Here is a 27,060-nt window from a genome sequence, read left to right as displayed (position 1 = left end):
TCGAGAGGACAGAAGACAGACAGGGAAGGGCGTCTGGACTGATCCGTGGTACTACAGGAACGAAAATTAACAGGTAAGAACTAATTTTCCTTTCCTGTACGTACCCGGATCAGTCCAGACAGTGGGATGTACCAAAGCTTCCCTAAACTGGGTGGGACCGAGACAGTCCCGCTCGAAGCACTTGCCGCCCAAAGGAACCGAACACCGGAGCATGTACATCCAGATGGTAGTGCCGAGCAAAAGTGTGCGGAAACGTCCAAGTGGCGGCCCTGCAAATCTCCTGCGGGGAGAGAGATTGACTCTCCGCCCAAGAAGTAGCCTGAGAACGCAGAGAATGGGCCTTCAGACCCCCAGGAAGCGGACGACCTTGACAAAGATACGCTGAGGAAATGGCTTCCTTCAACCACCGCGCAATCGTGGTCTTAGAAGCCTGTTTACCGTGGTTGGGACCACTCCAAAGGACGAAGAGATGGTCCGATACCCGGAAGTCATTGGTGACCTGGAGATAGCGAAGCAAGACTCATTTTACATCTAGCCGACAAAGGTCGCCACCCGCCGTATGCGCAATCTCCTCCGGAGAGAACGCTGGGAGTTCGACCGACTGGTTGACATGAAAAGCGGAGACAACCTTAGGCAAGAAGGAAGGAACCGTCCTGAGAGAAACCCCGGAATCCGAGAAACGCAAGAAGGGCTCCCGACAGGACAGCGCCTGAAGCTCGGAAATACGGCGAGCAGAGGAAATAGAGACCAGAAAGACAGTCTTTAGAGTAAGATCCTTGAGCGTAGCGTGGCGAAGAGGCTCGAAGGGAGCAGCACAGAGAGCATGAAGGACTAGGTTAAGACTCCACGACGGACACGTGGCCCGAGAGGGGGGGCGGAGGTGTCTAACGCCCCTCAGGAAACGAATCACGTCAGGGTGAGCCGCTAAGGCATGACCGTCCACCCGACCCAGGAGAGAGCCGAGCGCAGAGTCTTGAACGCGTAGAGAACTGAAGGAGAGGCCCTGAGAAAGACCCTTCTGAAGAAAAGAAAGAATTAAAGGAATCGAGGCAGAGTGCGCAGCGACACCCACCTCCGTACACACGGACTCAAAAACTTTCCAGATGCGCACATAGGCCAGAGAAGTCGACTGCTTCCGGGCTCGCAGCAGGGTGGAGATGACCTCCTCCCTATAACCTTGACGCCGTTCAAAAGCCAGGCCGCAAGACAGAAGCGATCGGCTTGGTCGAAATATACAGGCCCCTGCCGGAGGAGACGAGGATGATGACAGAGGCGCAGGGGCCCGTCCACCGCTAGATTGATGAGATCCGCGAACCATGGCCTTCGCGGCCACTCGGGAGCAACGAGAATCACGGGACACCGGTGGAGCTCGATTCTCCTGAGAACTTTCCCCACCAGTGGCCACGGGGGAAACACATACAGAAGGACGTCCGCTGGCCAAGGTAGAGCCAGAGCATCCACGCCCTCTGCGCCGTGCTCCCTCCAGCGGCTGAAGAACCGATTGGCCTTGGCATTGCGCAGAGTCGCCATGAGGTCGAGGTGAGGAGGACCCCACCTGTCCACTATCAGAGCCATGGCCATGTCCGAGAGCTCCCATTCTCCCGGATCGAGCAACTGCCGGCTGAGGAAGTCGGCTTGAACATTGTCTTTTCCGGCGATGTGAGAAGCCACAAGGCACTGTAGGTGACGCTCCGCCCAAGCGAGGAGACGGCTGGCTTCTAAGGCTACCAGGGGACTGCGAGTGCCCCCTTGGCGATTGATGTAGGCAACTGTGGTGGAGTTGTCGGACAGGACTCGTACCGCCTTGCCGCGGATCAGGGGAAGGAACTCCTGAAGAGCCAGGCGGACCGCCAAAGTTTCCAGTCGATTGATGTGCCAGCGCGACTGAGTCTGCGACCATGTTCCCTGGGTGGACTGAGAAAGGCAGACCGCACCCCAGCCCACTGAGGAGCTTGAAGAGGCATCCCTTGCAGAAGATGAGGAAGAGACAGCCACCACTGTAATTCGTCGGCAGTAGAATCCAAGAACGGAAGGACTACGTGGAACTGCTCCGACACTGGCTGCTAACGGGACAGCAAAGCTTTCTGTAACGGACGCATATGAGCAAAAGCCCAGGTGACAAGGTCGATGGTAGAAGCCATGGATCCCAGGACTTGGAGATAATCCCAGGCTGTCGGGGAAGGTAGGGCAATCAAAGTCTAGACCTGATTGATCAGCTTGAGGGCTCGCGCCCGAGGTAAGAAAACCTTGCCTACTCGGGTGTCGAAGTGGGCTCCCAGAAATTCCAACTCCTGGGAGGGCTGAAGCTTGCTCTTGGAAAAGTTCACTATCCACCCGAGAGAGGCAAGGAGCTCCAAGATGCAATCCACCGCCCGCCGGCAAGAGGTCTCCGACTTGGCCCTGATGAGCCAATCGTCCAGATAGGGATGGACGAAAATCCCCTCCCGACGCAAGGCCGCCGCTACTACTACCATGACCTTCGTGAAGGTGCGAGGAGCGGTCGCGAGGCCAAAGGGGAGAGCTCGAAACTGGAAGTCCTGGTTGAGAATGTGGAATTGGAGATACTTCTGATAGTCGCGGTGAATGGAAATATGAAAATAAGCTTCTGCGAGATCGAGGGAAGCAAGGAACTCTCCGGGGCGGACCGCCGCAATGACCGCCCGCAGGGTTTCCATGCGGAAGTGGGGGATCTTGAGAGCCCGATTGACCCTCTTGAGATCCATACTAGCCGGCGCCAATTTCCCTTTCCGGGACTGGGACCACTGCTCCCAGATCCAGAAGCTTGGAGAGAGTCTGGACCACCGCGTCCCTCTTAGCCCGGCCGCAAGGCGAGAAAAGAAAGAGATCTGGAAGTTCCCTGACGAGGTCGAAAGCGTACCCGTCTCTCATAATGTCGAGGACCCACTGATCCGACGTGATCTTGACCCATTCCTCGAAGAACAGGGAGAGGCGTCCGCCGAGGTAAGGAACCGAGGAATGGGTCGGCTGAACTTCATTGCGTGGCAGGTTTAGCGGTGGCACGCACGGGCTGGCCCTCACAAAAGGGCTGTCTGCCACGAAAGGACTGCTACCAGGACTGCACACGAGAAGACCCCCTCGCAGAACAGCCCCACCCCAGAGAAGCGAAGTGACGCTGGCCCCTGAAGCGAGAGCGAGAGGCCGTGAAGGATCGAGAAGACTTAGGGCGGTCCTCTGGGAGCTTATGGACCTTGTTGTCAGCCAAGGAGTCCATAAGCTTCTCAAGATCCTCGCCAAAGAGCATCTTACCTTTGAAGGGCAGCGTGCCCAGCCGGGTCTTCGAGGACTGATCAGCCGACCAGTGGCGTAGCCAAAGGAGCCTCCAGGCCGCCACTGCCGAAACCATCGCCTTCACCTGGACACGGACCAGATCGTAGAGGGCGTCCGATATGTAAGCGGTGACTGCCTCCAGACGTTCGGCTTGTTCTGCCTCACCTGCCGGAAGCTCCCGGGCGCAGAGTAACTGGTGGACCCACTGGAGGCCTGCTCGCATCATGAGACTGCTACAGCAAGAAGCCCGGACCCCAAGGGCCAGAGTGTCGAAGATGCGCTTCCGGTGAGCCTCCAGCTTACGATCTTGTGAATCCTTCAAGGCCATGGAACCTTACACCGGAATCGTGGTGTGTTTTGCCACTGCAGAAACATAAGAATCCACCGATGGATATCGCAACAGCTCTAAGCCCTCCTCCGGGAGGGGATAGAGCTTATTCATCGCACGCCCCACCCGAAGCACACCCTCAGGAGCCTCCCATTCCCGCAGGATAAGGAGCTTAAGGATGGGGTGGAAAGGAAAGGCCGAGGCCGGAGCCCGGAGCCCTCCCAGAACCGGGTTCATATCCTTACGGAGCGAGGCCATGAGATTATCCACGGAGGGACTCTCCAGACCCAGCTCCTGCAAAACAAAAGGGAGGAGGAGCTCTAATTCCATTAACAGACCATTGCTGCATAATGTAAATACTGCTCATTGTAAATATTTTACTTCTGTATAATTTCTTTAATTATTGTCTCCTTGCTCCACCAGTTCTAACAACCCTGTTATATTATAACTTTATTGTTTCTAATGCACTTGTTATATGTACGAAGTTACTGCACCCTTTGTTATCTGTAAACCGGCATGATGTGATTGTCTCATGAATGCCGGTATAAAAAAGCTCTAAATAAATAAAACAAATAATTCCTCCTTACGAAAAAGACGGAAGGCTCTAGGGTCATCCCCCTCTAGGGGGGAGCATCCGCCGAATCCGAGGAAGCAGCGGGGTCCGAGGACACGGGAGACACTGGGGGGGGAGGGTGGGGGCACCCCCGGGACCACCCACACCCGAACTGGTCCCTGGGACTCCGCGGCCAGACCAGTGGTCAACGGCGCTGAGCGAGGGATTTTTGGAGGGGGGGGCAAGGGGGTGGCTTTCGTCCAGCTCATGCAGGCTAGCTAGATAAGATTTGTGCATGAGGAGGACGAAATCTGCACAAATCCCTTGCCCCCCTCTCCCCCCCCGGGGGGGGGGGAGAGGGGGGCAAGGGAAGGTCAGGACCCCCCTCCTGGGCACCTGCGGGGGCCAAATCGGGGGTTAAATCAAAAGAATCTGCCCCCCCAGGGAGCACTGAAATCAGCCCCGATGAAAAATCCAAGATGGCGGCCGTTCCCGGGCTCTGCCGACCCGGGAAAGGCCTAGCCATGCCGGGAGGAGTGGAGCCCCGGGCTAAATTTGCTTGTCCTGCCGAGGAGGGACCTTCCCCACCCGGCAGGCAAGCAGTGCAGAGGCCCTGCCGCGAAAAACGCGAAGAGGGCAGCCCACAAGAAAGGTAGGCTGCCAGCCAGGACATAGCTAAGCCGCGGCTGAAGAAAAAAAAGCTGAAAAAAAAGCTTGATTGACAGCCTGCACAGCAGGAGAGAGCAGGCGGGAAACCTGCTGCCTTCTGCTTCTCTGGCTGCCGGTTCTAGCCTTACTCTGACCAGAAAAAAATAAAAAAGCTGGTCAACTGCTGCAAATAAGTTAGAGGTAGGTGAGTACCTGCAACTTATTGAAAGTTTGAAACTTTTAAACTCCTTTTTTTTTTTTTTTACTGAGCGCAGCTGCGGGTTAAAAAAACCCTCTCAGCAGCCAGAGGGGGAACGAGGCCCGGAAAGCATCAGTCCCCACACCTGGAAGCGTCCACGGACTCAGGACTATGCAAGGAACCCCCTCCTGCAAAAGGGGCAAAGCCCCCCTGAGCCGGGCAAGAGCTGGGAGATGGACGTCTCCCACACAAAAACAGTAAAAGCACTAAAAGAAGGCAAAATTTCCTTCATAGATTTTTTTCCTTTGTTTCTAAAACAAGCGGGAATCAAAGAACTACTTGCTTGAGCCGAAAAAGAAAGAAGAAGAGGCTGACTAGCCTACAGCAGAGAACCGAAGGGGAGATGCTGCACCTGCAGGAGACAGACGAATACTGAAGGGGTAGAGCAGAGCTTTCCAAAGTGTGTGTCGCGACACTTTAGTGTGTCGCCTGAGGTGTGCCGCGTAAGCCCGGTGCACGTGACACACCTGCAAGTGGGAGCCAATGCGGCCGCCGGTGGACATCATCCCACTGGCGGCTGAGCAGTGAAGTTTCGCTGGGCTGGGCTGTGCTGTGTGCCGGAGACACACAGCAGGAAGATCGGCAGGGCCGTGGTGGAGCTTACGTCACCACGGCCCGAAGAAAAAGGTCACGCAGGTGCTCCTCCTCCTTCCTGCCCACGCGGCCCCGGAAGCAAAATGTTGCCGGAGCCGCATGGGCAGGAAGGAGGAGGAGCATCAGCCACGTGCAGAAGAGGAGCAGCGGGCTGAGAAGAGGAGGAGGCCCGGTAGCAGGGTCCCCACCACGGATCAGCCCGCAAAGATCAGGGACGCCGCTGCCGCGGATCAGCCCGCGAAGATCAAGGACGCCGCTGCCTCAGATCGGCCCGCGAAGATCAGGGACGCTGCAGAGCCCATCCTGCAGCGATCCGTGAAGAGGAGCCCAGAGGTAAGAGAGAGGCTGAGGGCCCATAGAGTGCATGTATGAGATGAGTTGAGAGATTGTGTGCGGGAGTGAGGACCTGAATGTTTGCAGAGACAGCATGTGAGAGCCTGTGTGTGTGTGAGAGAGACAGCATGTGCCAGTGAGAGCCTGCGTGTATGAATGATTGCATGAGAGAGCATGTGACAGTGAGAGTCTGTACTTGAGCAAGACAGCATGTGAGAGTGAGAGAGAGCCTGGGTGTGTGAGAGTCAGACAGCATGTGCAAGAGAGAGACTGTGTATGAATGATTGTATGAGAGAGAGCATGTGACAGTGAGAGCCTGTGCTTGAGCAAGACAGCATGTGGGAGTGAGAGCGAGCCTGGGTGTGTGAGAGTCAGACAGCATGTGCAAGAGAGATACTGAGTATGAATGATTGTATGAGAGAGAGCATGTGAGAGTGAGAGCCTGTGTGTGTGTGAGAGAGAGAGAAAGCATGTGAGAATGAGAACCTGACTGTGTGTTTGAGGGAAGAAGATAGATGGAGAGAAAGAAAATAGAAAACAAAGACAATATGAAAGGAATTGGCAAAAAAATAAGAAAGGGGAGGTGGAACAAAAAAGCCTGTGACCAACCGATTAGAAAACTAAGATCAGACAGCAAAGGTAAAAAAAAAAAAATTAATTACTTTTTACTGATTGGCACATGTAATCTTTGGTAATGTGCAAGAGTAGCACTTTCTCTATGCGGATCTCACAATGTACGAGATCAAATTGGAGGAAGTGGAAACCCACGAGGCCTGCACAGAGGAGGCAGCAGAATGGGCTTCAGTGCCAATAGCAGCAATCAGCACCTCCCAAATAGCCATGCGGCATCAGTGACAGTGGCAGCAGAGGAATGAGAGAGGCTCCGAGGTTGCTGGCAAAAGAAAGAGAGGGGGTCTGCCTTTAGTGTGCATGTGTATGAATGGGAGTCTGTCTGGGGGTGTATGTGTGTGAATGCATGGGTGCCTGCCTGAGGGTGTGTCTGTGTATGAGAATGTATGGGTGTCTTCCTGGGGTTTGTATGTGTAAGAATAGGTGCCTGCCTGTGTGTGGTGTATGTGTGTGTGTGAAAATGAATTGGTGCCTCCCTGGGGGTCTGTGTGTGTGAGAATGAATTGGTGCCTGCCTGGGGGTCTGTGTGTGTGAGAATGAATGTGTGCATGCCTGGGGGATGGTGAGGGAGTGGTGTGAAAATGAATGGGAGCCTGCCTGGGGGTCAGTTTCAGTGTGTGAGAATGACTGGGAGCTTGCCTGGGTGTGTGTGTTTGTGTGAGAATGATTGAGAACTTTCCTGGGTGTGTGTGTTTGTGTGTATGTGAGGGAGCCAGAGACAGTGAGAGCATGAGTGTGTATGAGAAAATCCAGGGGAGTAAGAGTTTGTGTGTGGGGTGTGTGTGGAGGGGGAGAGAGTGTCTTATAGCCTGAGAGTGTGTCAGTGTCTGTGAGAGTGAGAAGTTATGGTGGGTATAAGAGCATGAATGTGTATGTATGTGACAGTGTATGTGTAAGAGAGAATGGACATGGGAGTATGTGTGACAGAGAGGATAACCTCCTAATCCTTGACAATATCAGGGTGACTGGAAATCAAGAGCTCCCACGTATGGACAGCAGGGGCTTTTTAAAATCCTTATTAGTTTTAATTATTGGGTGTTATTTGATATATGTGCTGTTTTTAAATATTTTATTGGTATTTGGGAAATTGTAAAAAATGTATATGATTTTAATTAATAGAAATTCTATTTATCAGTAGTTTTAAAATATTCTTTTATTAGTATGGTTTTACTATTATAACTGATGCTTTATGTTTCTTGATTTTACTTTTTTTATGAGGAATGGTGGTTCTGTTTTTCCATTGTTAATACACAGAGTCTGGCTTCTTGGGGTTTCCATTTCAGTTTTTGTCTACTTTGTGCTCCTTTATTTTGTATTCTGTATTTGGTGAGGGTCTGTCTCTGCTCTGTGTGTGTGACCATGATGAGAGATTCTGCTAGCATAGGGATCTATAGCAATCTGGTTTGTTTTGTTTCCTCAGTAGGTGGTGTATTGGTATTCTAGGACCCAGTGTAATTTTACCCTTGCTTTTTCACAGGTAGGGTTATTGTTGTTTGAGTCCTTGGTGTTATTACTGTTGTGTTACAATGGAATTGCTGTATAGATTTTGAGTGTCTTTTTTGCGAGGTTTTGTGTTAGTTCACAATGTGCCTGGCAGTGGAAGGTGTTTGTGCTGCTGTTACTGTGAGGTGACACCAGAATTTGAAAATATCTTTTAGTATGATGAGCTGTAAGGGAAACATCCAAGCTCCATTGTTTGGGGGAATTTCAGTGGATGCACAGAGTTACAGAACTGGAGGTGCAGGATTTATATTGACATTCTGTCCCTTCCTAAAAATTCCAGACTTCACGCTCATAGCCATATAGAATTAGTTGAATGAGGCTATCAAATAATTATATAGTGTGAAACTGGCCAGCTTTTTAAAATTATGCAGAAGACCCTTTGGACTTTCTTATTAACACCAAATATTCAAAATCTGTGTTCATCCCATCAAGCTCATATATCTCATTAAAGAGGTAAATTGAATAACATAATAACTTTGTTTTATTATTGTTATTCATAAATTAGAACAATAACATTAATCTTGGAATACTATATATTTTTAATATAAATGAAAGGTTTTCACAAGATAGGTTGTGTCGTGAAACATTTTATTATGTATATATTTAAGGAAACATACATAAATTGTCAAAATACATTTTGTTCGTTTAACCTTTAATCTCTGGTTTGCTAGTAGACTGAATTACTGTGTCCCGAAATTATGTTTGTCTAAAAAGTGTGTCACCAACATGAAAAGTTTGGAAAGCTCTGGGGTAGAGGATAGGCTCTGTCCTGATATAGGGCATCCTTCAAGTTTTAGTCTGTCTCCACCTGCTGGAAAGGAGGCTCAACCCACTGTCTGGACTGATCCGGGTACGTACAGGAACCCATGCTGTAGCTACATGATATTAGGTTCCATTTTAGGAGTTACAACCCAGGAAAAGATCTGGACGTTATAGTTGATATTCCATTGAAATCACTGGCTCAGTGTGCTGTGGCGGGAAATAAAGCAAACAGAATGTTAGGAATTATTAGGAAGGGAGTGGCAAATAAAACGAAGGCTGTCATAATGCCTCTGTATCACTCAGTGGTTAGACTGCACCTTGAATACTGTGTGATACAGTTGCACTGGAGAAAGTGCAGAGAAGGGAGACCAAAACGGTAAAAGGCATGGAATGATTCCCCTACGAGGAAATTTTAAAGAGGTTAGGGCTGCTCAGCTTGGAAGAGAGACGGCTGTGGGGATATGACAGAGGCCTACAAAATCATGCAAGGACTTGAACGGATAAATGTGAAATGGTTATTTACTCTTTCAGATAATACAAGGATTAGGGTAAACTCCATGAAGTTAGCAAGTAGCATATTTAAAACAAATCGTAGAAAATTCTTTTTCACTCAATGCACATTTAAGCTTTGGAATTCATTGCCAGAGGATGTGGTTTAAAAAAGGTTTGGAGAAGTCCATAAACTGCTGTTAATAAATAGGGAATAGCCACTGCTTGTTGCTGGCATTAGTAGCATGGGACAGCTAATGTTTGGGTACTTGCCAGGTACTTGTGACTTGGAATGGACACTGTTGGAGATAGGATACTGTGCTTGATGGAACCTTGGTCTAAACCAGATGGCATATCTTATGTTCCATTCACAGAACTTACACCTTGTTCTCTTTGCCACTGTGCCTTGCTGTTTTACACCAGACCATATACCTTGACTTGTTTTGCCAGTCTGGGGGGCTGCTCTGCACCTCTTATGTTGGAGTCTTGAAGCCATTCTTTCTGCTGTTTGGCCCCTTTATCAAAGCCTTCTATAGGAGTTTTTTCTACCTTTTCTGCTTCGTTCTCCCTCCATGTTGCCTTAGGATGCTGATGCCACTTTCTGTTGCAGAGTGCCACTTGAGATGCCATCTTTTGGAGTCTTTTACTGCTTTTTTATCTCCTCTCATAGTGATTTGGAGAACTCCTGCCAATGTTGGTTTTCCTTTGCCCCTTTACAGAGCCTTAGACTATTCATGCCACTTGTGGTGCTAGTTTCCACAGTCTTTCTAGGCACCTTGAAGTTCATGCCCCTTCTAATAATTTCTTCTCACAAGTTCTAAGACAATTGATTATAAAACCCCAATTCTGGAGCCCAATATAGGCTGTAATGTTTCCTCCATATACTTTAATGGCAAATGAAAAATGAATCAAACCAAAAACGATATTTATTTTTTTCATTTTGAAATGAAAGAAATGAATTTGAGTCCCCACAAAATGAATTTTGAAACAAAACAAAAATGTTTTCTCCTGCATATCACTAAGAACAATATACTCCTTTCAAAGAAATCTGGGAAATAGTCAAACATTTAAACATATTAGAGAATATTAACTTTTTATTGTATTTTGTAACTTTTAATTTTCTTACAAAATCTTATATTGTAAGCCATCTGGGGTTAGGGAAATACCTACTGGACCCAAAACTAATCCACTTTGAAGTATCATGAAAGACAAAATATAAACTGAAAAAAATATATCTGCCATTGTTAAAGTACATTCAACAAGCAAATCTGTCTCGAGAAACAAAAGGGTACACTAACAAATCAAAAATTAATGGTTATAACATGGCATAGCCATATTAGATCACAAACAAGTAAGGGGGAGAAAATGAAACATAGTAGCATTATACAAGAAATATATCAGGGCTTCTGAAATCTGAGAAACCCACCCACAGAGCAGCACAGGACTACAAGGAGGGCTCTGGACTAGGCAAGGGCTGGTCTTCTGCCTAGCCAGCCCCCTCCACCGCAGGTTGAGCCCTTGGGTTTTGGGGCCAGGAGGTCTTTGCAGCAGCAGTATTCCATACAGCCTGGAACCAGACTAGACAAGGCAATGCTGGACAGGCCTAGTGAGGCAGGCAAGGCTGGAGCAAGGCTTGGAATGGCTGGTAAGGCTTGGACACGGAGTGCAGACAAGACTTGGACAGCAGACGGGCAGGGTCTGGAACTAGCTCAAGACACTAAATGAGGCAAGGCAAGACAAAGACAGGATACAGGTACAGACAAGACTGAATAAGATACTGGAATGGACAGGGAGCTGGACAAGACACTGGAACAGATCAGACTGGACAAGATATTGAATCAGACAGGACTGGCAGGCTACAACAAGGCCAGACAAGGACAAGACCAAACAAGGCAGGCCAGGGCAGGACTTAAACAAGGCAGACAAGGGTAACAAAGAACAGAGAACACACATTCTTGAAGGTAACAAGACTAAAAGGTCCTGCAGGCACTAGGCTATGGGCCCAAAGGCCTTAAGTACAAAGAGAGGCCTGGAGGCTACAAGGCAAGGGTAGGCCTAAAGTAGACTACAGAGCAAGATCAGGGAAAGGGCTAGATATGCTGCAAGGCAGGGTAAGGCCTGATAGGTCACAGAGCAAGGTATTAGGAACAAAAATGGCCAGTAGGTCGCAAGGCAAGGCAAGGAGCAAGAAGGCACATAGGCCATAAGGCAAGGTGAAGACTGGATAGGCTGCAAGTCAAGGAACAAGGAACAAGAAGGCCCATAGGCCACAAGGCATATGCAAGGAAACAAGGGCCAGGTTAGAGAGCCAAGGCTGACTCAATGAGAAGGCAAGGATGGTCTGACAACGCAGGGTTAAATGGGGCTAGAGCTTGGGTGTGGTGCAGACAGAGAGGAAGAGCTTGGCCAGGCTGGAAGCCAAGCTCGCTGAGGACTCCTGATAGAGATGAGGCTATACCGCAGGCTGAGTCAGGATGTCATTGAGGAGCTGTCTTGGATAGCTCTGTATGGAGCTCACTTGAGACCTCTGCTGGTAAGGAGGTGTCATAATAGGCAGACTCAGGGCAGGATGAGTCTGTGAAACAGGCGAAATCCTAACAAAAAATATATATAAGAAAAATAAATAAGAATAAGAAATAGGTTCAGCAATATAATGACACACACATCCTGTTCTTCGCCGGTAAATCCATCTCTTAGTAGGGAAGACCCGATTATTTGTTTGTAATCAAGAAAAATGCCTAAGTTGTTCAGATAGAAGAAACACATCTTTAACATTAGAGTAATAAATATTTAAATGCAAAAAGAAAGAAGTCACCAATGGCCTGAGTTTCATGAAACATGCCCAAAAACAAATTTCTTCTCTCTTGTGTAACCCTAGGCAAATCAGGGAACATCCAGATTCTTTGTCCCAAAATCAATGAATGGGCTTTCTAAAATACAGCTTCATAATAGAACTTAAATCTTGTTCAAAGACAAATGTAACAAGAAGTATAGCTCTCTCTTGCTCTTCCAAATGTGTTTGTTCCCGAACAGCTGACACATCAAAACCATCTGATAAAATATGGGCTATATTTTTGTCCTCCATTTGGGCACCCCCACCCCTCCTAGGCAGAAGGTAAACAGAAGGTAATTGTATCAGAAGATAAACCCACATTTTCAATCAGCTATATTTTAAAGGATCTCTAGGAGAAGATCAAATCTTTTGGAAAATTCAACAAACAAATTTTCAAATGTATAGTATAATTCTCAAATTGTTCCATTTTTCGTTGAATTAGTAATTTATCCTAAATCAATCTGACATTCACCAATTCTCCAAACTTCTAATCAGGCTTTAAATTCCCTTGAAGGAAAGCTGTTCATTTGAGCAATGTCATCCATTCTTTTAACCAAAGAGCTAGATTTCTGAACAAAGTATCCCATCTTACCAGGACTTTACAAATGGAGCCTAAAGTAACCAAGGCAATTTCATCAAAGGAGGAAGGAGGTTAAGAAACCCTGCATGTGAACCATCAAATCAGAAGTCTCAAAGCCCTCTGTTGTTCCTCCAGGGCTTCCTCTGACCTCAACTGCTTCACTTGACTTCCTCCCTGAAACATCAACAGTTACAGAAAACAGGACAGTAGCTGAGCCCTCACTTGATCAACTCAGCACTCAACCCTTTGGCCTGCATTGCGGTCGGCAAAGCACCTCTATCCCTCTCCCTGCAAGCCTGGGGCCTACTGTCTGAAAGGCTGAGAAAAATGTCAGCCCCTGAATAATGCCAAACATCTCAAAAGGGCTTGCCTAAGCACTCACAACAACTGAACCCAAATAACATAGGTGGTGATCTTCTGCTGAGCTAATGGGGACTACATGGGCTCAGAAGGAAACAAAAGGCAGAATATAAAGAAAAAGGAAAAGGAAAGAAAAATTTCCCTTTTTGTATAGGCAGCATAATTCAGATAACACAACCACTCAGCTGCACACAGTCACTGTCCTGCTGCCATCTTGACTTGTCTCCTCTTTTATTGTATTTTTAACAATATTATTATTCTAAAAGATATATATCTATAAAATGTAATTAATCTGTCATGCAAATCATGTTGCTAAGACACATATGACTGGGACCATGTTCATTATGTAATTAATAGAGATGTGAATCGGAACCAGAATCGGATCCGATATCATTTCCGATTCACATCTCTAGTAATTAATATAACATCAATATCATGAATTGGCAGCTTTCTCTATATTCAGAAGAGTAAAAAGAGAGTGAATACAATCAGTCTTTAAGAAGAAATGACTCGGAGAGACTTATCATGCATTCTATAGCAAAGAATCTTATACTTAGTACAAGATGATTGAAAAATCCTTATGTAATAAAACTTGCACTAAAAATGTATTTCATTTATAAAAAGGAAAATTTGCTAATTATGTATGCATCAAAAATCATTATGCCATTTACAACAAGAACAAGGCTACTTTCTACAGTATACTTGGGATTTGAGACTTTTCCAGGAATTGGTATATCCACAACATTCATTGTGTTAGGCTTCTGTTCTTTAATAAAAGCTAAATCGTCAGAAAAGCAAGTTTGTTTACCGTAAATGGTGTTTCTGTAGATAGCAGGATGAATTAGCCATGCTGTCATGGGAACTGTCAATCAGGCCTGGGAAGCGGAGCTTCAAAGTAGGTTTCAGAAGTTTGTCTCTGAGGCTGCGCGTGAGTTCCCATGCAGAAAAACAGAATCTCCTCAGTCTGTAAAAAAGCAAGGGTAAGAAGGATACAGAGTAACATCGACTGCTCAGGGAGGTGGGTGGGTCAGCATGGCTAATTCATCCTGCTATCTATGGAAACACTGTTTACGGTAAGCAAACTTGCTTTTTCCCATCGATAGTAGGGCTGAATTAGCTCTCATGGGAGTCCTAATCTCCCGATCACGCTGTAGTGTGGAGTTGAATTGGACTTGAAGCGTGATCCTGTCCATGTGGCAGTCGACTATGTTCCTTAGTTTTTTAGCGAATATAGAATCGTACGTTCCAACTTAGTGTCTTCAGCCGTGTGCTGGTCTAGGCAGTAATGGGATGTAAACGTGTGAAGGGATGACCATGTTTATTTATTTAAATTATTTTCTATACCGTCACTAAGTTATATACCATCGCAACAGGGGAACAGAGTAGCGGATCGATGTTTCTTGACGCACACCAATCGGTGTATCTTTTCCACTTGAAGGAGAAACTCCTTCTTGTTGAAGGTTTTTGTGATGCTATGATTATGTCTTGCACCTCGGACGACAGTCCTTGTTCCGTTAGGAGGACCTGTTCAATCTCCATGCTATTAGATGGAGAGAGGAATGCATCAGGTGTAGGAGGGTTCCCTCCTCCCGAGAGAGAAGATCTTCCCGGTTGGGCAATCGAATTTGGTCGTCTATGGAGAGTTGCAGAAGATGTGTGTACCATGGTTGCCTTGGCCATGCGGGCGCAATGAGAATAAGTTGTGCTCCTTCCCGCATGCATTTCTGGATTGTCCTGGTGATCAGTGGAATTGGGGGAAAGGCGTATAGAAGTCTTTCCGTCCAAGGAATGAGAAAAGCATCTTGTGCTGTCCTTTGATTGCTCGGCCATATGAAACAGAAGCATTTGACCTTCCTGTTGAATTCCATGGCGAAGAGGTCTAGGATTGTAACCCACATTTCGCAAAAATCTTTTGTGTTACTTGTGGGTAAAGCGACCATTTGTGCGGATGAAATATTCAACTCAGTTTGGCTACCCCAGGTAGGTAGGTTGCCTGTAATTGAATGGAATGATGGGCTGCCCATTCTAGAATGATGATTGCTTCCCTGCAGAGGTTCCACAAACCTGACCCTCCTTGTTTGTTTATATAAAACATGGCTACTTGATTGTCCATGTAGACCATGACTCGTCGTCCTCGCAGGTGGGAGACAAAGGTCTGCAACGCGTACCTTATCGCTCTTAGTTCCAGGAGATTGATTTGGAAATGTTTGCTCGCCCAAGGACCAGAGGCCTTGTGTCTCTAAGTGGTCGAGATGCGCTCCCCATGCCTTGCGGGAGGCGTCTGTGGTGAACCCCGTATTGTTCGGAAATAGGGTGAACAGGGCACCTTGAGTGTGGTCCTGTTCAGCCACCATTGTATGTCCTTCAACATCTATTGGGTTACGGATAACTTCCATGTTAACAGTTGAGAATGTTGATGCCATTGCCACTTGAGCCCCCACTGCAGACAGCGCATGTGCAGTCTGGTATTTGGTACTGTGTGAATAACTGCGGCCATGTGGCCCAAGACAATCAGTACCCGACGAGAGGACAGTGATTGTGTGTTCTAGAGGAATTGTAGGAGCTGTCGAATAATGACCTTCCTCTCCTCTGGAAGAAAAACTCTGTTTCTGGTCGTGTCCAGTCGAGCTCCTATGAATTGTAGTGTTTGAGTAGGTTGGAGGTTTGATTTTTCGTAATTGACAATCAACCCCAATCTGTTCACACAGTGGATTGTGTCCTGCAGATGAACTTGGAGTGTCTCTGGGCTGGAGGCCTCTATGAGCCAATCATCTAGATATGGAAATATCTTGAGACCTTTCTGTCGAAGGAACGCCACCACAACTGCCATGCACGTCGTAAAAACTCTGGGTGCCGCCGAGAGACCAAACGGCAGAACTTTGTATTGGTAGTGTTGTGCTTTGAACTGGAAGGATAAGTAATGCCAGGAAGCCTGGTGCATATGAATGTGCGTATACGCATTCTTAGATCTATTGAGCACATCCAATCGTTGTGTTGCAGCAAAGGAAGAATGGATTTGAGGGAAATCATTTTGAATTTTTCCTTGACTAAATACTTGTTGAGCTCTCGGAGATCTAGGATGGGCCGTAGAGTCCCTGATTTTTTGGGGATTAGGAAATATGGGGAGTAGAACCCTGTAGTTTGGGAGGAGGGGGAGACGAGATGTATCGCCTGTTGTTGTAAGAGGGATGCTATTTCTACTCCCAATTGATGTTCATTCCATGTTACCCTCCTGGTGAAAATCAATGGAAGTGGTGGGCACGTTATAAATTGAAGGTTGTAACCGTGCCAAACTATATCCAGTACCCATCAATCGGTAATTATCTTTTCCCACTCTTGGATATGCGCTGTGATTCTTCCTGCTGTGAAATGTGGCAATGGAGGTGGTTGAGTGACTCCTAAAAAGAGGAAGGAGTTTTGGGGGCAGGAGCGGGTTGCTGGCCTTGAGTTTTCTGAGCACGAGATCGGCCTCTTCGGTTGTGCAGCTGCTGTTGTGGTGCTGCTCATAGTGGTGGTTGATATGGCTGTGGCCTGTAAGATGCATACGGACGATATGGTCTTCGATGGAACGACTGTCTATGAGATGGTGCATAACAGTGCATGGACGATGCAGAATAGGACTGTGGATGCATCAGAGACTGCACCACCACCGACTGCTCTTTTAGTTGGGCCACAGTCTCCTGAAAACGGGTACCGAAGAGGTTATCTCCCTTACAGGGCAAATTTGCAAGTTTATCGTGCACGTCGTCACATATAGCACTGGATCTCAGCTATGCTATGCGACGTGCTGCAATTGCAGAGGCCGGCACCTGCAATGAAGTTTCAAATGCCTCGTAAACAGTGCGTAATAAGTGTCAAATTCCCTCTTCCATATCTTGGATGGACTGAGGAAGTGGGGTAGACAGATCTGGTGATGGCAGATGGTGTTTGAGCATCTGTAAGCACTCATGCAGGTACTGTACTATATAGAATTGATGATGATTAATTCTCGTAGTTAACATGGCTGCCTGAAAAGAACGTTTTGCAAACTCATCTAAGCAGCAATTTTCTTTCCCCGGGGAAGGGGGGGTGGCGGAGTGTAATCACGTCTTTTTAGCCCGGTGCAATGCCGACTCTACTACAATGGATATGTGCGGTAACTGAGGTTCTGAATAGTAGGAGGACTGTTTCATTTTGTACTTGAGAACTGTCTTTCGGGAGACTGCTGGGATCGTGAACGGAGTCTCCCATAACTTCTCCAGCACGCTGTCTAAAACCCTATGAGATGGAAGAGACGTGGGCTCAGATGGAAGATCGAATATTTTTAAGAGATCCAATGTCTCTGCTCTAGGATCCGGAAGTTTTTGCACCTCCAGGTTAAGCACGGACCCGAGCTTTTCTAAAAACTTGAGGTATGTCAAATCTTCCGGCGGAGAGTAGGGCTCCTCATGCTCATCTGGGGAGTCGGAAGGATATCCCCTGGAAGTATCTGGAGATGCTGGTTGAGAAGTTGGAGTAGGTGTACGCTGAGGGGCTGCAGGTGGTTCCCATTGTTGCCGAGGTTGCGGGGAAGGTATTCTGGATACTGGAGATATTGGCCTTCCAGGAGATGGGACCATCGTGGGCTCTGGAGATGGAGATCTCGTGCTTGGAGACGAGGAAGGTAGAGCAAATGTAGATTGCATACTCTCAAAAAAGCCAGAGAGAGCCTCAGAAAGCTGTGTGAAAGCTTGACGGGTCTGAGGAGGCATTGCCTGTTTCTTAGATGGAGCTTTACCTCGTGGTGGAATTGCCGCCGCTGGATGTGGGCATTTTTTAGAACTCAATTCTCCCTTTGCCTCTTGCTTGCCCATCAAAGGTTCCTGAAGGCTATGAGCCGAGAAATGATGCTTAGAGCTGTAAAAGAGATCTGAAAAAACTTGTACAGAGGAAGCTGATGACGCCGACAAGTGGGAAGTTACCCTCACCCACTCCACATCAGATCCGGACATCGAGTCGTGTTCCAACGACGAGGGAGACCTTTCAATGTGCTGGGGGCTCTATTGCGGGTGAGTCGACTGCATGGACATTGCTGCTGTTGATGGAATACGCTCTTGCGTCGAGGCATCTCAATGGGATTTAGTTTTCCTTCGTTTTTCTGCCTGCAGTACTGGTTGCGCTGCCCTCTTCAGGGGCTGAATCAGCTGCATGGTCGAATGTGTCAATGTTGTTGAGATTTGCGTCGACGATCGCTTGGACTGCGCCAAAGAAAACTGGCAGCACATTGGCTCGGGCTCCGAGTGCACCAGAGCCGGTGCCTTCTGCATCGGAGTTGGTGCCTGCGTTGGGTGCGTCAATGATTTTGCGGTTGACGCATGTGGTTTCGGCCTCGGTTCTTTGCCTGTCGACGCCGATGCTTTCGGCCTCGATTCAGCACATTGATGTTGCGACTCTGCATGCGTCGGATGCTTGGATTTGAAGTGAGACTTTTATGCGTCGATGTACTTGGCTCCCTTGTACTTGTAGACGCCTGAGCGCTTAGCGGATGACGGACCGACGCATCTTCCCTCTCCCTATTGCTGGCGCTGAGTCTTTTAGCTATTGCCCCTTTCTCACCTCCAGGCCTGGAGGTGGTCGGCTCCATCGATGCCACTCGATGTGCCTTAAGGGGGAGCGATTTTACAGGCCCCATGGAGGAATGAACCTCCGAGGGGGGTTATACGAGCCTCCCTTCACTGCTCTCAACCCCTGTATTTTCTCCGTTCTCTGTCTGCGGGCCCTCAGGGACATCTTACCGCAATGCTGACAGGATTCCTGTTGGTGGTCTGGGCCCAGGCACCAGTAACATTGCTCGTGTCCATCAGTTATGGACATTATCTTCACGCAGGGACAGGGTTTAAATCCCGATGGCCGGGGCATGTTCTGACTTTAGACCAAAAAATCGTCACAAATAGTGAAAAAACACTTAGAAACTCTGACCAAAAATCAGTCTTAAGGAGACTGAAGCTCCGCGTGTGTTCCCGCGCGCGGAAAAAACAGACTGAGAAGATTCTGCTTTCCTGCGCGGGAACTCACGCGCAGCCTCAGAGACAAACTTCTGAAACCTACTTTGAAGCGCCTGATTGACAGTTCCCATAACAGCATGGCTAATTCAGCCCTGCTATCAACAGGAAAAAACAGTAAGACTAAGAAGTAGTATTATTGCTCCACTGGGAAAGACCTACAAAGAGTGTTCAGCACACAGGAGGTCAGAAAAAGCATAACAAAGAACTCTTCAATGCCAACATTAAGTTCACAATCAAGAACAACTCATGAGAGACTATTAGCCAGGTCCACCTCACACAGTCTGTTAAAAGGATCTCAGCATTTCAAAATCTATAAAAACACTAGGTGGGAAAGCTGGAGTAGAAGAAACCTCATACTGCAGATCGAATCAACAAGCCAGGTCCAGCCATCCCATCTGGAAACACATGCCCAAGTTGCAAAAATATCTGTTAATCCCTAATTAGCTTCACCAGTCATCTTTGAACTCACAGTTATAGAAGACAATCATTCTCGAATATGAAGGACTATTAATGAAGAGGCAGTTGCAATACTTTGAAACAAATGGTCCTCATTTAATAACATGTTATATGTTACAGTAGGCCATGACAAAAAAAGAAATTGATGATTAAAGCAACTGGTACATACGATCTAAGCTTTAGCAGCACAACACAATTCATTTTGTGAAGCTAGTGATAAACTAGAGGTCCTTCAGAGATCCCAGGAGCCCTTACTAAAATATTTTTTAAATCAGTCTGTCACTGAATAAAGGAGAACTGCCAAAAGCATTTTAAAAAATGCAAAACAGTAGCACACTGCTGATGTGAAATCCTGAAAACATTTATTTTTAGAGAACTGTAAACACCAATTCCTTCCCCATATATAGCAATGATAGGGTTAGTAGGTCACTGTACGATTCTCTGTCATACCTTAAGTTTTCTTCAACAATTGAAATCTGGGTTACAGACTCCCAATTCATCATAATAGGGATCTGCCAGAAAAAGGCCCTCATTACTGTAGTGCCTACAATAAGCAATGGTCACCTTCTTCACCCAAAACCCCTCAATCAGAAATTAGCTCTACTTAGGGATTATGCTATAAAGTTTAACCTGTACATTACAACCATCTGGCTTGTGCTAAAAATTGCATGATATGTAATAAGGCCTTAATGTGTATGTAACACCAGTTACGTAACATATTAATATGTAATAGCTAAACATTAAATAAGGAAGAGTCATATGCAAATAAGGTTTTACCAGGCCCGCAATAAATAGCATAATATGCAACCCTCCACCTGTTCGGTATCTGCCAAGTACTTGTATCCTAGATTAGTCACTGTTGGAACAGGATGATGGGCTTGATGGACCCTCGGTATTGAAGGGGTATGACCCAGTATGACAACTTCTTATGATCAAATGCTATTTAGCATAGGTCTAATAAAAACAAAACTTTAAAACTTTTTTGCTTGGTTAGATTCCCTTATCCTTTGAACCCTGGCAAACAAAAAGTGCCCCCCTCCTAAATCCACCCAAACATCATAAATGTACCTCCCCCAACAGTCAGTAACTTCCCCCCGAAATATGCCTTGTAAATGTTAATTCTCATGTTTTCTTGGGTCTTGAGCAACTGTTTCATAAGGCACATTATTTTAAAAAGTGCTATGTTATGCCTTACCATTCTGGAGGGGTCTGGATTTTCATAGATAGGAGGGCCATCAGTCTTCCAGGTCACACCACTACTGTTGGCAAATATAGAAATATAGAACATGATGGCATAAAACGACCATACAGTCCATCCAGCCAGGAACTTTTCATCCCTCTCACCCATTATTTGCCAGCAGTAGCAGTGTGGACAGGAGGACTTACATCCCTTCTATGTATAAAATCTATTCCTCCATAATGGCAAGCCATATTTCTAGAAGGATAAGTGTAGGGTAGGGCTTCCCAAACCTGACCTGGGATCCCACAGTCAATTGAGTTTTCAAGATATCTACATTGAATATGCTTGATTAAATTTGCATATATCATGGAGATTCAGTATATTCAAATTTATATCATGCACATTCATTGTGGATATCCTGATAACTCAACTGGCTATGAGGTTCCACGGACAGGTTTGGGAAGCCCTGGTGTTGGGGTTAATTAGGAGGGAGGTGGGATGTATGGACTGGACCGGGGACTGGGCTCTCTCTCTCTTCACCAGAGTTCTGAGGAAATGGAAATCCCCCATACAAACGAACCTAAAGTGAAAGGGTTGGTTAGCAAAGGGAATGAAAAAGGCCGCAGCTACCACGAACCTTACACTTTTGTATGTTAACGTCCATATTATTACCAAGCCCACATTACTGAAGGCAAGTTTTACCATTCCCTCAGTAAGAAATGTTGGTAACGCTTTAAAATCCATTTTTCGCAAGTATGTAAAAATTTTACCAAGTAACACAAGAAAGCGTTTGTTAGTTTTATTACCCTGACCCTCTTACTCACGAAAATAATTCCAAACCCTACACCACCAGAAACCAGGAAACAATTTGCCGAAAAAGTAAAGAACCCAACAGATGCAACCAGAGATAAAAATCACAAGCCTACGTCACCGCATACTGCGAGAAGGCCGCACGTGCCTGTGAGCACCGCCTCTTCCGGCCGCGGTTATTATTTAAAAGTCCCAGCGCGGCCGGCGTGGGCGCAAATGTTAGGTAGGGTATGAAGAGCTATTTGGGTCGGTGGACTGGCTCTTGACGGTTCGCATTACCTGAGATGCGATGGGCGCTAGGGAGAAGCAGTAACAGTAGTAGTAGGCAGGCGGGGGACGGTAGCTGGTGGTGACCCAGCTGGGGAGCGGCCATCCCGCTTCTCAGCCGCCTGCGAACAGCCAACGGTCCTCCCGGGGCCAGTGGGAAAGGAGGGGGAGGCCGACAGCCTAGCGCGGCTCCAGAACACTGGAGAGCGAGCAGACGCGTCACAGGCGCGGGGACCATTGTGCGCGCGCTCAGGGCGTGACCATACGCGCGAGTACTTTGTTGTGCCGTGCTGGGAGGTTCTCTCATGGAGCGATGTAACGTGAACGGCGATTCTAATCCGCAGAGTCGCCCCGTTTTTCTTTTTTTTTTTTTTTTTTCCAGCCCGAGTCTCCTCTGCTGGAAATATCCTGCAGGGTTTGGCATACGATAATAGGTTACAATTTAGTGCGCCTGTTTAAAATCTTGAGAGAGCTAAATTTTCACTCCGAAAATACTTTTTTTCGGGGAAAACAAAAAAATAAATAATAATGAAAGCCGAAGAGTCTGTGTGTAGGAAGGAGAGCTGATGTTAAGGAGCAGATGATGGCCAGTAAGTTCACACAGTCTCCCCAGTTTTTTTTTCTTGCCCCTGGGTGAATTCTGAGCTACTGTGCAACGTAGAATTTGCACAGCATTTTCCTCCTGTGCAGACTTTACGGATTTCACGCAGAATTTGGGAGAAGAGGCCCTGTGGGTTGTTCGATGGAGGACTGTAGAGAAGGCCCAGTGTGAGAAGCAGGACAGCTCATGAGCCTGTGTATGAGAGGGAGTATGTGGAGAGGAGAGAGTGTGTATGTGAGTGAAAGAGCGAGATCCTTTATGTGTGTGTGAGGGAGAGTGGATATGTGTGTGACAGCAACAGAGAGAGCCTGTGTGAGGTGGGGGTGTCTGTGTATGAGATGGGACAGAGGGATCCGGTGTGAGGGGCTCAATGAGAGAAGAGTCAAACTGAGGGAGTGGAGAGCTGAGTGGTGGAAATAGAATATAGTGTTAATGGAGAGTGGTGGAGTGGGGGCTGGAGAGGGCAGAGTGAAAGAGGTCTGGCCAAGGGAGTAGGGAGAGAGGGGGGAACACTCTTACAGTGTGTACTTCCAGGGGAATTCTGCTCAAGATATTTAAAACTCTGCATCTTTGAGTAATTACTTTTTGTATTACATTTTAAATTACACAGACTGTGATGTATTTTTTACCAATATAAAGTCTGCAGAATGTTAAATTTTTGTGTGAATTCCCTCAAGAGTATTCTCTGGTTCTCTATAATGTTGGATAGACGAGCATATAAACTATACATACACCAACATCAGCTCCTGTAGTCCCTATCCCTTCCACCTCCCCACTGTGGCTCCAAACTCTGTTCCTACCATTGTATCTGCCCTCCCCTTGGCTCTGTCTACTAATGCTACTGTCCAGTGCCCACCTGACTCAGGTAATATGATTCACCTGGAGGAGAAGAATGTTTAAATTTTGTTATAGTGCGTGTCTCTACCATCTCCATTGGTAGGCTATTACAGGCCTGGTCAACTTCATTTTTGGTTTTTACAAATCCCATTTTTACTTAAATCTAACAGGTAAAGACACCCCCCCCCCCCCCCCCACCATGGTTTACCAACAAACCTTGTAATAATTCAAATAGTCACCAAGGCCAGTGAAGTTGTGCAAAACATTGGCCATCCCATGCTCATTGATGTTAGAATTATAACCATCACCAATCTGTGCAGGTTACCAGATACAGTCCTAATGTTACTGTTTACCCTTTTATTTCTTTTCTCTCCTCTTTAGCCCTCTAAGGTTCCATATAACTGGGAAAACTGCCAAATGCCCTTCATCATTACTTCTACCTGTTAAACCTTCCTCCCCACCTGCCCTTACCACTGCACTCTGTATCTGACCCAAGAGACATTCCATGTCAAGTGGACCAATTTAGAAAATCATGCATACTCAACCTCCTTCAAATTGAAAAAAAATTGTGCTCATGTGTGCTAGGGCCTCAATCAAAATTACGCAAAAGTTGTCAGTTGGATCTCTTATTAGTTCAAGAGCTAGGGCCATCTGAATGAAGGTCACTCTTACTGTGCTCCATGCAATACAAAATGGCCATGTTGTCCGGGCACCTCTACCAAACAACCCCTGTTAGGGACCTGACATTTTGTGGATTATTACAACCTCTTGCGTTAAGTTCCTATGCAAAGTTTGGCTGGTAAACTACATGAAAAATTTTACAAAAGAAATTTAAGGCCTCCAGCCCTGCTACAGTCTCCAGTGTTCCCGGTCCTGATGCCACTACTTGTTGGGCCTCTCTGCATGGCCCACGGAGAGATGCCACCACTCGCGCTGCGCACTTCTGATCCTTTTGTAGGGACCGCAGCAGGAACCTAGCCGCTGCCCCGGATGATGATGTCAAACTATTCATAGTATTTAAGCTCAGGCTCCGTTCCATAGCGTTGCCTTTGCAAAAGATCTTCTCACGGGTCAAGTACTCATTGCTACTAAGAGATTCGTCTCTTCCTTGCGTTCCTGTTCCTTGGTGTTCCTGGTTCCTTGTTCTTGTTCTGCTTATGCTTCAGATTGACTACTCGGACTTTGACTTTGTTTCGCCTGACTACAGCCTATCTCCAGTCCCAGACCTCCGCATCGCCTGACCACGCTCCAGCCTATCTCAGACCCAGACCTTTGCTATGCCTAACCATGCTACAGCTTATCTCCAGACTCAGACCTTTGCTTCGCCTGACCACACTACAACTTATCTCCGGACCCAGAACTCCGCATTGCCTGACCATGCTCCAGCCTATCAAGACCCAGACCTTTGCTTCGCCTGACCACGCTCCAACTTATTTCCAGACTCAGACCTTTGCTTTGCCTGACCACGCTCCAGCTTATCTCCAGCCCAGACCTTTGCTTCGCCTGACTACAGTACAGCCTATCTCCAGACCCAGACCTTTGCTTCGTCCAACTACTCTATTGACTATCTCTGTGATCAGACCTCAGCTTTGCTTGACTATGCCATTGATTATCTCCGTGATCAGACCTCAGCCTTGCTTGCCTTTGCCTCCGGATTGCTTCCAGCCCTGACTCAAGCCTACCATTGGATGCCTCTTCTGTCTACTTTCTGGATGTGGATTCATCAGGCTTTGGCCTACCTTTGCTCAAGCACCCTCTGCCTTCGTTCCATTGGCGCCCGAGTTTCCAGGACATTATCCAGTCCAATGTAGAACTGTATCATCCCTCGCCTGCTGTCTCTGGGCTGAACCCACTTCTGTAACTATACCCAGAGTCCCACCTAAGTCCTGCCAGCCCTGGCACCCAAAGGCCCAACCCGTGGGATACGAGGGCTGGTATAGGTGAAGCTCCAGCGGCCTCTGCCTTTCAGTCCACTCCACCTGCCGACAGTGGGGTCCCGTAGGTCCTTACCTACGGGTTGCGTCAACCCCAGCTCGGCCCAAGGGTCCACCTCCGACGTAACAGGGAGGAGAAGCGGTAATATTTTTAAATGTCCATAGGCTGGAATTAATCAAAGTGAAGCAGTTAGGAGGCACAGAACTTTAGATTTAAAAACTGTGAGCCCATGATATTAGCATTTGTATATTGTGCCCCTAAATTACAGGGACCATTTTTTCAGGAGTTAGTTGAATTTGTAGCTGAGTTATGTATTACTATGGGGAATATTATTTTATTGGTTGATTTTAAACATACTGAACTCAGAGACGGGGACATGACCAGTGACTTCTCAGGTCCTATGGAAAATGCAGGCCTCCACCAACTTATTTTTCAAAATATCTCTAGTTGTGATCATAAATTTACATTCCCCTGGCAGAATTTGTAAGATGTGTAGCATTTTAAGAAAACATGAATGATCAGACAAAACACATGCCTGTGTTTCCAAATTAAATTATTATGCATCACAGAATAGAACAATCATTATTTTATTTTTTTTATTTAAAATTTTTTCTATACCATCTTACCAAATAAAATTTGAACAAAACGGTTTTCAATTGTTTCTCAAAAATAAAAACTTAAATAAACAAGATAAATAAAATTTAAATAAAACTAAAAACAGGAAAATAATAAAGTTTGAAAAAAAGTACAATGGTATCTGTATCAATATAAACTAATATTATTACTTTGTAAAAATTAAAATTTACTTTAAAATTAATTTAATAAAACAGAAAAGAGACAATAGAAATAAGACATCATTATAATACAAAAATAAGAAGTTACCTGGCTTCTTAATTGGTAATTCTAAATACTTCTCTGAAAAAGTATGTTTTCATTGTTTTCTTAAAGTCCTTACTATTGGAAATGTGACGTATTGAATTTGGTAGGGCATTCCAATGTATGGGCCCTGCAACCGAGAATGCTCTTTGGCGCGTTATGTGTAATCTTGCTAGTCTTATAGATGGAATACCCAAAAGACTCATGTTTGAGGATCGTAATTCTCTTGATGGTTTGTAAATTATTAATACGGAACAAAGCCACGAGGAATTTGGGTTATTTAGTAAAGAATGGATTATGGTCAGTATTTTATACAAAATTCGATATTTAATGGGTAACCTGTGCAGTTTGTATAGAATACGGGTGATGTGCTGTTTTAACAATGTATCAATGAGAATACAAGCTGCTGTATTTTGTATTAACTGTAAAGGTTTAATTGTTGTATCCGGTAAACCTAAATATAGACCATTACAATAATCCAGACCTGAAAATAATAATGACTGGAGTACAGGGCGGAAATCTTGAGCAAACAACAATGGTTTTAAACGTTTTAGTAAATGTAATTTTAAAAAGGCATTTTTGACAGTTTTTGAAATATGACGTGATAGAGAAAGTTTTGAATCCATAGCAATAAAAAATAATAAAATGGTCCTGTTCAAAAGCTTTCATACCCTTGAATGTTTGGGCTGATAATATACATTTGAGATGGCAATGAAGGATAGGTATTCACACCTGTGCCTTGTTTGATTGTAATTAGTGTCTGTGAATAAATAGTCAATGGCGCAGATGCAAAAAAAAAAGAACGCTGAAAGCGGGTGCTAAATATTCAGTGCCCACTTTCCTAGCGCGCCCCCAGGCATCTTCTGGGGGGTGCAAGGGGGTCCACGAGTACTCGGCTGTCAGTGGCCTTCCGCC

The 27,060-nt window shown here is 46.3% G+C and overlaps 1 protein-coding gene across 1 annotated transcript in view; it reads right to left on the bottom strand.

Moving 5' to 3' along the window:
• Nucleotides 1-22,109, bottom strand: part of ZPBP (zona pellucida binding protein) — a 419,635-nt gene extending 397,526 nt beyond the window's left edge. Inside the window, exon 1 of the mRNA XM_029589753.1 lies at nt 21,909-22,109. Within this exon, the coding sequence (XP_029445613.1) occupies nt 21,909-22,002 (94 nt within the window). The 5' untranslated portion in view covers nt 22,003-22,109. The remainder of the gene's footprint in view (nt 1-21,908) is intronic.
• Nucleotides 22,110-27,060: the final 4,951 nt, after the last annotated feature.

This window comes from Rhinatrema bivittatum, chromosome 2 (assembly GCF_901001135.1).
Source record: "Rhinatrema bivittatum chromosome 2, aRhiBiv1.1, whole genome shotgun sequence".
Lineage (NCBI taxonomy): Eukaryota > Metazoa > Chordata > Amphibia > Gymnophiona > Rhinatrematidae > Rhinatrema > Rhinatrema bivittatum.
Note: the sequence above shows the minus strand (reverse complement) of the source record. Positions and strands in the feature narration are given on the sequence as shown.